Below are 11,488 nucleotides of genomic sequence, written 5' to 3' on the forward strand. Positions count from 1 at the left end.
GAGCCACCCAGGCACCCCATTAATTCTAAGTATTATTAATATTACTCTAAATAATATCCTAAAATAAAAATATTATAAATATAAATATATAATATTATTTAGCCAAAAAAAAGGAAATCCTGCCATTTGCAACCACATTGATGGACCTCGAGGGCATTATGTTAACTGAAAAAAGTCAGACAGCAAGACAAATCCTGCATTACCTCACTTATATATGGAACCTATTTTTTTTTAAATCAAAACCTATAGGACACAGAGAGTGGAATGGTGGTTGCCAAGCTACGGGGTGAGGGAAATGAGGACATGTTGGTCAAAGGCTACAAATTTATAAGATGAGTAAGTTTTGTAGATCTAGTATACAGCATGGTAACTACAGCTGGCAATGCTGTATTGTACAACTGAAAAATTCTAAAGAGTAGAATTTAAATGTTCTCACTGCAAAAAAATAAATATATCGTAATTATGGGAGGTGACAGATGTGTTAACTAACCTTATTGTGGTGATCAGTTCACAATACGTAAGTATATGAAATCGTCACATTGCACATCTTAAACTTACAAGGTGTTATGTGTCAGTTACATCTCAATAAAGCTGGACGGGATGGTGTGGGGGTGGAGATAAGACCTCTGAGTTACTGCCAGCCTTGATTTTGATTAAGATGGAAATTCTGTCTGCAAAGTAAGTTGCTTTGGTACCTGTATCAGGATGAATCTGCACAGGCAAAGGCTAACTCTACCCATTGATGGTGGCCCCAAACCTGTTCCGCTTCTAGCCCTCTGCCCTTCCTTGTAAGTATCATGACATTATGGAATATCTCTGAATCACTGTCAGAATTGGCAGCTTCTGCTTAGGAAAGTGACAGGTCAGCAGTGACCTCTCTGACCTCCCAGCTACCTCTCTCCCCCTTGCTTTCCTCTTGTTCCACAAACATGCAGAAGGATGTGCACCTCGGAGCCTTTGTTTCTGCTCCTGCTGGCTGCTGCAAGTTTCCACCACACCGTCAAGTGACTTGTTCCTTCCTGTCATTTGATTCTCAGCTCAAGCTTGGCCTCCACAATGAGGACTGTGTTGAGCACCCTTTCCAAATTACCTTGTTCTCCCTAAGGCACTAATCACATCACACGAGAACTTGTCTCTGAAGCTGAAATTATCTTGTTGCGTTTTTAATTTGCGTACTCAAACGGCAGATGCAGAGGAATTTTCTTGTCATGTACTGTGCTAAATGAATAAATACATAGTCATTGAGCATCTCCTGAGAAAAGCTATACCTTAGTTGGGTTGATAGAGTTTCAACACACGAACATTAAGAGGCATAAACACTGATTTATGGGTATTTAGCGTTTGGGTATTTAGTCAGTGCCAAAAAGCAACTGGAGACTTGACCATCTCTGTAAATGTAAAGGGGCTTTGGGTGGAGGAACCAGGGAACTTCAAAACCACACAAGGTATCTAAACCAAAAATCCATATTGGCTGTGAACAGCAAGATGGATTATCAGTGAAAAAAAAGCCTCCTCCTTCATTTACAAGTATTTACACTAGACTGTTTAATTAAACAGCTATTTATTTAGTTGAGGGAGTTGGGTCCTCATCTCTAGGTGTGTTTTTTAATGATATTCTTCATTATGGAGCACCTGGATAGCTCAGTCTGTTAAGCACCCAACTCTTGATCTGAATTCAAGCCCTGCATTGGGCTCTGCGTGAAACCTACTTAAAATGAAATAGGGGTGTCTGGGTGGCTCAGTTTGTTAAGCAGCTGACTTCAGCTCAGGTCATGATTTCACAGCTCGTGGGTTTGAGTGCCACATCGCGATCTGTGCTGACAGCTCAGAGCCTGAAGCCTGCTTGGGATTCTGTGTCTCCCTCTCTATGCCCCTCCCCCACTCTCTGTGTCTCAAAAATAAACATTAAAAAACGTCTTAATAAAAATTTATCTATATATATATATGATATATATAGATATATATGTATATATATTCTTCATTATGATGAAAAATCTTCATTACAAACCGCTTGAGTGGATGTAGCACTCAAACCAAAACCAAACACCCCAAACCACACATATCCAAGTAATGTAGGCATTTAGGACAATGGGAGGTGACCACAGTAAGAGTACGAAGATCCAGATCACAAGGCCTACGTAAATTCCACTTATTCATTCAGCAAAAATCGAATAGCGCCAGGCACCGTTTAGTAAATACTGAGAGAATACCGCAAAGTTCTGTCCTCTGGGAGTTCCGTTCTACTGGGGGACAGGAGGAGGAAGATGAAAGCAACTTGTTCTGGCCCCACTGGCCCCGCTAGAAAAGTCGTCTTCACACGGCCCAGGGGTCTGGCCGGCTCGCGCGGCCACCACCGCAGCCACAGCCTGCGGCAGCCCTAGTGCCAGCGTCTCCAACTCTCGCGTTGTTTGGGACCCGCTGCGTGGGACCAGGGGCGCCGCCGCACGGACCTGCTGCGCAAGATCACCTGCCGCCAGATCACCGCCTCGAGGTGAAGGCGGAGGATGGAAGAGATGCGCCTGCGGGTGGGAAGGCTGAGAATATGGAAAATGGGGAGCAGGAGGCCATCAGTAAGGTAGATGGAGAAAAGGCAGAAGACAAGAAGAGGAGGAGGAGGAAGAGGAAGACGATGGTAAGGAAGAGGATAGAGACGAAGATGAGGAGGCTGAGGCGACTCCAGGCAAACAGGCAACTGAAGATGGGGAGAGATGGGGCGCCTGGGTGGCTCAGTCAGTTGAGCAACTGACTTTGGCTCAGGTCATGATCTCTCGATCCGTGAGTTCGAGCCCCGCGTCGGGCTCTGTGCTGACAGCTCGGAGCCTGGAGCCTGCTTAGGATTCTGTGTCTCCCTCTCTCTCTGACCCTCCCCCGTTCATGCTCTGTCTCTTAAACATTAAAAAAAAAAAAAAATTGAAGATGGGGAGAGAGATGATGTTGACACCAAGAAGCAGAAAGCTGACGAGGATGACCAGACACCATAAAAGGAAAAGCTGAACTTTAAACAAGTCCGCCATGACCATTCACCCTCCACGCCCAGACTCAGAATCTAAACGTGGTCACCTTCAAAACGAAAGTCCCTCCCACCCACTGGCAGCGCCCCCACAGTGACACGTGCTCCCCGCACACAATCCAAACCACAACCTGAATCTGCAGCAGGAAAGGACGGCCAGAATTTCCCAGGCGCTGCGTTTTTCTTAAACATACTTTAGAAAGGAAAATGTGTTTATAATCTTTATTTACATTTTATATTTTTGCTCATATTGTTGGGGTCAGTCGTTTTTAATCTTGGATGAACAAGCTAGCCTTGGGAGCAGTCTCTGTCCTACTCGTGGTGTGACCATGTTCATTACATCTCAAAGGAGAGTAAAAAAAAAACTTGTAAAACATGCGCGCACGCGCACACACGCACACACGCACTCTTACTCCAGTAACATTTTTTTGTGTATGTACTTAGCTGTACTTTAAACAGCTGTTTGTATGAGACGGTTAAAGAGGCCAAAGATAAAAGGTGTCTTTTTTTTTTTTTTTTTGTCTGAAGTTTCTGTGGTTTGGGCCTGTTTGATGTATGTGTAAACACTGTTGTCCAATAATAAACCATAATCTTATTGTGCTGAAAAAACTGCAGACCAGAAAAGGTTGCTATCTAAAAATATGTGGGCATTAAACTAGATAATCTGTAAAGTTTCACTCAAATCTCCACAGATACTGAAAGGCGGGGGCAAAGGGGGTGGGGGGAGATATTTTAGAAGGCTTAGCACTGATTGTTTTAGGGGAGTAAAAATGTGGATGATTTTAATTTTTTTCTTCTTTTTGTTTATCATTGGGTTCTGAATTTTGTTCTATAATGAATATGCATTACATGTGAACTGGAAAAATGTTTAAGAAAACAGAGAGATTTTACTATCAAACTTGGATGTTGGTTCTTAGTAACCTGAATTTATGTCCTTCATCCATTAGTAATGAGAACTGTAAATGGGAATCGTCTTATCCCTCCAGTGATTTGCTTATTACTTTACCTTTACCTAATGAGACTTTGGGGAAAATGATAAGGGAATTCTGCTCCTCTTCTCATTACTTCTGTGTGTACTGGCTTATTCTCTACCTGGGGATGATTGGGCACAAGTCCTGAATCAATAGATGGCTCTCTCTCTTTCTCTCCCTCCCTCTCCACCCACACCCTACCCATCACTACACTTAGGCATCATACACACACACACACACACACACACACACACACACACACACAGAGGTGGCCTCTTCTCTCCCTTTAACCTTCAAATCTCAGCTTATTTTTTAAAACATTTTTTAATGTTTATTTTTGAGAGAGAGAGAAACAGAGCGCAAGCGGGGGAGGGGCAGAGAGAGGGAGACACAGAATCCCAAGCAGGCTCCAGGCTCTGAGCGCCCCTAACATTTAAACTGAGATTTGGGGGCGCCTGGGTGGCTCAGTCGGTTGAGTGTCCAACTTCGGCTCAGGTCATGATCTCCCTCTCGGTTCATGGGTCCGAGCCCCGCGTCGGGCTCTGTGCTGACAGCTCAGAGCTGGAGCCTGCTTGGGATTCTGTGTCTCCCTCTCTCTGCCCCTCTCCTGCTTGTGCTCGCTTGCTCTCCCACTCTCAAAAATAAATAAACGTTAAAAAAAATTAAATGTTACCTCCACAGAGAGGCCTTACCTGAGCAATCAAAATATAAGAATTCTGTTGCTACCTTAGACTCACCATACTATCCCTGGTATTCTCAATCATATCTCTATTCTGCTCTTTATTTCCAGAGCACTCTTGTTAACTCTTTCATATGTATTTCACTTCTTTACAAGCCTCCTGTTTCCCCCACAAGTTTGAAGTTCCATCATGAAAACAGCAATGATCTGTTTTGTTCACTCCCATCTCCATAGGGCGTAACTAATATTGAGTAAATGAATACATGAATGAATGAAATGGCTCCTTTGTCCTTTCTCTGTCAAGAGTTCTATTCCCAAGCAGTAGTATGCTGCAACCAGTACTTTGCCAGCTCAAAGAGCCAATTGTTAATATTTCAGGGATTTAGTAAGCTAGTTGTTAAACTACTTAGTAGCTTGCAATTAGCCATGCTGAGAGTATTTCTACCATGGACGTTGGCGAATGTTACATGTTAAGACTTTCTTTTTTTTCCCAAAGATGCTTTATTGGCATACTACAGCTCTTGTCCCCTAAATCCACCTATAAATATTGAGATATCATGGAAATAAACCTGGAGAATAGGTTACTTAAAATCTTTCAATAGAGAATGTTTATTTTTTTTTTAATTTCAAATATTTACTATACAATGATTTTCTTGTTGGGAATACTTGAGTTTTTTAATAAGCTAAACTATAATCTAAAAACGTGTCTCTGATCTCCTGAAGTTTTTGTTTCTGTTTTTCAGATCCTTATGTGAAGATTCACCTGATGCAGAATGGCAAAAGGCTGAAGAAGAAAAAGACAACAATTAAAAAGAACACACTTAACCCCTACTACAATGAGTCATTCAGCTTTGAGGTACCCTTTGAACAAATCCAGGTAATGTCAAACATAATTTTGTCTTCCCATTCAATTTTATTTCTTCAGATCACATAAAGACACAGACCTTCTGAATTATCAGTGCTCATGCCTTCATTAGAATTGCCATTCTTATTCCCATACACATTTGATAATCAAGCTACATCCAGAAGGAAATGATAAAATATACAGCACAGGATGTGCTGATTCATCAGCTAAAAACAGCTGGCATTCTGTTGGGCAGAAATAAAGTAGGAAAAAGAAAATCAACAGAATGACTCTGCTAATTCAAAAAGTGCATCCATAAAGGTTAAAAGGCCAAGAGAAAAATGAGCTTTCACTATTTATTCCCAAGCCATAATATGTAATTGTCCTTATCACAGCTTTATAGCAAAAAAAAAAAAAAAAAATAGAGATAAAAGAAATATTTTGGTTGATGCTAAATATGCAGCATCTTTAATCTTTCATTTTTAAAGAGTGATTTACAATAGAAAAAATAACTAAGTCATATTTTGTTTAAATTCAGCTTCCTATTTCTGAGTTGGAATGGATGGACATTTTTGTAAAGATAAAACCTTCACTTGCCAGATAATAATTGTTATGATGAGGAGTATTCTATTAAAGGAACCTGTGGATAACATGTTCAAAACAGGATGCTACAAGTAGCCACAATAGTATATGATCTCATTATTTAGCAATTTTTAAGTATATTTAGGTTTTCTTACCTCATATCCATAGTGAGACCATTGAAATTCAAAGTTCACATCCAATATATATCAGCTATTTCTTGGGAATCTTTAATGGATATCAGAGAGTCAAATGTCTTAAAGCAACACTATTTTTACATTTTATTGAATATTGATGTGGGCCTATCTTTTCAGTCGTATAAAAACTTGCCCATAACATGAAGGAGAAGTAACGAGTAGGCATCAAAACTACAACATGGAAATGTCTAAAGTTAGTCCAGAATGTAAAAAATCAGCAAATATTCTTTAGTTGCATATTTTTCCTTTTTTAAGTTTATTTATTTATTTTGAGAGAGAGAGACAGACAGACAGACTGCGAGCACGGGAGGGGCAGAGAGAGAGGGAGAGAGAGAGAGAATCCCAAGCAAGTTGTGCCCCATCACTGCAAAGCCCTGTGCGGGGTTTGAACTCACCAACTGTGAGATCATGACCTAAGCTGAAACCAAGAGTTGGAGGCTTAACTGACTGAGCCACCCAGGTGCCCTGCATATTTTTACTTTTAATCTAAAATATAATTTAGAATATATATATATATATACACACATATATATGTAATAAATCACACCTTTATTCCATGAAGAAAACTAATATCATAGCTACATGTATTGTAGTGCCTAATTTAAGCACTTTATGCATAACCTTATTGCATCTTTATAATAACCTTATGAGAGAGGTTATTACCCCAATTTTATATATGAGGAAACCGAGGCTTAGATTTCCTCATGTGTAAAACAGGAATAATAGAGTCCACATCCAAGTGAGCTTATGCATATAAAAGCACTTGGAAGGGCACCAAGCACATAGGAACATTCAAAATGGTTGCCATCATCATCATTATTCACAATGTTAAGTTTGTCTTTTTTTTCATATTAACATTTTATTAGAAAATAGATCTAACAGGGGCACCTGGGTGGCTCAGTGGTTGGGCAACAGACTTCAGCTCAGGTCATGATCTCACAATTTGTGAGTTCGAGCCCCACATCAGGCTCTGTGCTGACAGCTCGGAGCCTGGAGCCTGCTTCAGATTCTGTGTCTCCCTGTCTCTCTTTGCCTCTCCCCCACTGGCACTCTGTCTCTCAAAAATGAATAAACGTTAAAAAAATTAAAAAGAAAAAAAAAGAAAATGGATCTAACAATAAGATTAAAACAATATATAAATCAGTGCCTTCTACTAGAAGTATCTGTGAGGACAGACATGTTTTATCACTGGTGGGGTCCAATACAGTAGTCTCCAGCCTCAAGTGGGTGATGAGCACCTCAGCCACCAGTGTGATAAAGGAACCTTATTCATAATTTAAATAGCCATATGTGGCCAGTCACTACTGTATTGTATAGGGCAGTTATTTAAAAATCACCAGGAATCCCACCATCCTCACATCAGGTCATGGTCTTTCTCTAACTGTTCTCATATGCAAATTGCACATACTTAAATTAATTACTTTCAACAGTTGTTGAAACAGTTACATAACAACAGTTGTAACAGTTGTTACATAAGTAAATGACATTCCAGAGGACACTGATTCCCTGGCCCCAGTCACTTGTTTACCAGCCTGAACCAGTGAAGCTACTGCTTTGGGCCCACTGGCAAATCCCTAAAATATCCAATTTTCTCCAATTTATTTTGCAATATCTGTTCAGTGAACCCTTTTTTGAGTTCTAAGAACTCATTCCTATGGAAACTAACACCTCGTGGAGTTTTGGTTTTTTTATTCTACAAAACAATATAAAGCAGGGTATTGAGATGAAAAATCCTATTGTAACCTTTCTTGGAGCTACAATTCTACACCTTTAACAAAAATAAATGGGTTTTTTCTTCAACTATAAATTGCAGCAGATGCAAATATATTAAAAATGAAGCACATTACAAACAAGACATATGCTAGGTTTCTGGGGCAGCATTTTAGAGGAGATAACATTCTGTCAGGACAGAGAGAACCTGAGCCCATCACTGACAACATTAGGCATGGAAATAATGAGCACATCTTTGACTGCATCCCTCCTCCTCTGCTTCTTGGCAGTTTGCTCTAGTCTTCACATTTTCCTAGAGAAACAATTGAGCATTTTCCTTACCAAACTAGGGGTCTAGGTTTCCTTTCTTCCCAGGTTACAAGATTATCTGCTTTCTATTTGTCTCTATCCCTATGAAATATACTGTGAGCAAAATATGCTGATTTTCAAAAGCCCATGTAAATGTTATAGTCCCTCCCCTAAAAATGTATAAATAAACTATCTATGCAGCTGGAAAAATTAATCCAAGGCCTTCATAAGGATGTTTTGTCTTGAGTGCTATTACTCAGTACATTCCTAGGTGAAATCGTCAAAGCCCACTCCAGCCATTCACTCCAACCTCCACAAACCCCATTGCCTTGGTGCCTGACCCCACCCCCATTCCCTGCAGTATGATTTCATCCTGACGAATTTGCTTGGGCAAAGTTCTGAGAACTTTTCTGAGAACCAAACTGATTCTGTTCCCAACACCATCCAATGGATAGATGATTCCCTTGATAAGGTAATCAGTCCGAGGCCACACAAGGGAAGATGGAGTTTGTTTCCTTTATTGCCAGTGTGTTGCATTTTACATTCTAAATTCCATTTTCAAAAGCAGCCGTTGTCTCTGATGTGAAGCTGTACATGGGTGCCACCTCTTAGCACATTGGTACAATAATGTGGTGCTCAGACCACAAAGTCCGCTAAAGGGCCATAACTCAGCAGGAGCCCCATCCTGCCCTGGCTTCCATCATTACATTTTCTGTTCCTTTTAACTCTGGCCATCAAATGCTATGCATTCTACTTTATTCTAAGCCCTTTATCTCTACACTCAGTTTCTAGAGTCGAGCCATCACATATTTTGACTAAGCAAATCCATTACTTGGGAAGCAGAACTAAAATGTGCTTTGAAAAAGTGTGTCTTTCATATCATAATGGCATGGGTTTTCTTTCGTCAATTCAGGCAGTTCAAAAGCGTAAGTTATTAAATAAACTCTCACGATGTAATGGAATCACTGAAGTAAATCTTGTGTGGCCTGAAAGGTTATTTCCATTTGAGATCAGTGCTGGATACATAACAGTCACTCCGTAAATGTTCATTGAGAAAAGGCTTCAATGGGAAAATTATTTTTAGTTGTGACTTTTTAAAGCCTTTCGCTCTATTATCACATTTAATACTCGCAATAATCATGTGACTATTGTACCGAATACCAACACCAGAACTCTTGCTGATGAGGCGATTGAAACGAATGAACCCAGAGGTGGACACAGTTTACAAAGACAACAACGGCACCAAGGGCCCAGCACAGACTGTGGAGAACAAACCACCCATTCCTTGTATGACCCCAGGCAGGGAGCATGACATCACCTTACCTAAATAACGGCAGTATTAATCAGATCTGTTGTGAGAAGTAAGTGAGTATTTCATGTAAAAGACTCAGAATTGTGCCAAATACCTAACAAAAATCAGCATTCATTTCAGTATTTTGAAGACACTGAAGAAGGTGACGATGATGATATAGTGATGGCGAGATACGGATCAGACGCAGGTTTTCGTATTCAAGTAATTTTCAGTCTTGTTTGGTGTTTTGAGATCAGTTCTTACTTCCAATTGCTGAGATCTGAAGGAAGCTTTGCAATAGGGCTTCATCTACAGGGCTGGATGATTCATGTTTATTCTGCATCCTCTTTCAGAAAGTGCAAGTGGTGGTAACTGTTTTGGACTATGACAAGATTGGCAAGAACGATGCCATCGGCAAAGTCTTTGTGGGCTACAATAGCACCGGGGCGGAGCTGCGACACTGGTCAGACATGCTGGCCAACCCCAGGCGCCCCATCGCCCAGTGGCACACCCTGCAGGTCGAGGAGGAGGTTGACGCCATGCTGGCGGTCAAGAAGTAAAGGAAAGAAGCCTTTCTGCATCTGCCCACATAGTGCTCTTTAGCCAGTATCTGTAAATACCTCAGTAATATGGGTCCTTTCATTTTTCCAGCCATGCATTCCTGACAATTCAGTGGTACTTCAAATCCTGTTTTAATTTGCACAAATTTAAACGTAGAGAGCCCCTAAGCCCTTCGTCATGCCAACTGCCCTCCAGATCCACTCTTCTTTTAAGCAATATGATGTGTAGATAGAGCATGACTGAAATTATTTATTGTATCACACCGTTGTATATACCAGTATGCTAAAGATTTATTTCTAGTTTGTGTATTTGTATGTTGTAAGCGTTTCCTAATCTGTGTATATCTAGATGTTTTTAATAAGATGTTCTATTTTAAATTATGTAAATCGACTGAGATATAGGAGAGCTGATAATATATTATATGGTAAATATAGTATTGTCTGCATTCCAGCAAAAATATCAACTTGTAAGGCACTCGTACAGTGAAACTGACATCTTAAAGGACAACTTAAACCTGAGCTTTCTATTGAATCATTTGAGTACCAAGATACACTTACACCACATATTTGCTGGGTGAATCCAATTTTGTAGAATTTCTTCACAGGCAAATTAGTATGATCTGAGCAGCGTCCAGACTGACCTCCAGGAAGCATAGCCACAAACCAGAATAGCATCTGTCTGTACATAGCTACAAAGCCGAAATAAGGGCTTCACTCTCACATTCGAGGAAGCAACTGAACAGGAGCCAATGACTTCATATTACTGCATACAGAGTAACAATATGACGGCGTTCCGTGGGTGTGTGTGTGCGTGCGTGTGCATGCGTGTGTGCGTGTGCATTTGTCTGGGGATGGGGTGGGTGGGAAGACACTGAGGGGAGAAGTCAGCATTTCTGAATTATTGCCTGATGATTTAAAAAGAAAAAAAAAGTAGCTCTCCGTTATCACCTTTATACAAAATGTGCATCCTGTGGTGAATTCTGTTCCAGATTTCATACCTATAATAATTCCAAAAGGTTTGCACATTAGACTTTGTAACAAAATATTTTATTACACAAAACCATATTAGAAGGAATGCAGAATATTTTTAACACAGCAATCTGTGCTTATTACACAAAATTACTTTGTGGTAAACAGACAGTATTGTGATCCCGTCAAAAGATGAAAAAAAATAATAATAAACAATTAGCCATAGTTCTGAATGCACTTCAATTAAGCCAAAACAGACAGCTAGTGATCTTTTTATATGCTCTTTTTACTTAAATAAGTTTTAATTTGTCCTTTAAAAACAAAAAAGGTGAAACAATACCAAGAACAAGTTCCAGCAAACTGAAGCAA

At 40.2% G+C, this 11,488-nt stretch overlaps 1 protein-coding gene across 2 annotated transcripts in view; it reads left to right on the top strand.

Annotated features, from left to right (window-relative positions):
• Nucleotides 1–10,645, top strand: part of SYT1 (synaptotagmin 1) — a 557,800-nt gene extending 547,155 nt beyond the window's left edge. For both annotated transcript variants that reach the window (XM_030323298.1, XM_030323299.1), the window contains exons 10-11: nucleotides 5,404–5,537; nucleotides 9,944–10,645. In XM_030323298.1, coding sequence (XP_030179158.1) covers nucleotides 5,404–5,537; nucleotides 9,944–10,150 — 341 coding nt within the window. In that variant the 3' untranslated portion in view covers nucleotides 10,151–10,645. The remainder of the gene's footprint in view (nucleotides 1–5,403; nucleotides 5,538–9,943) is intronic.
• The last annotated feature ends 843 nt before the right edge of the window (nucleotides 10,646–11,488 follow it).

This window comes from Lynx canadensis, chromosome B4, assembly GCF_007474595.2.
Source record: "Lynx canadensis isolate LIC74 chromosome B4, mLynCan4.pri.v2, whole genome shotgun sequence".
NCBI lineage: Eukaryota > Metazoa > Chordata > Mammalia > Carnivora > Felidae > Lynx > Lynx canadensis.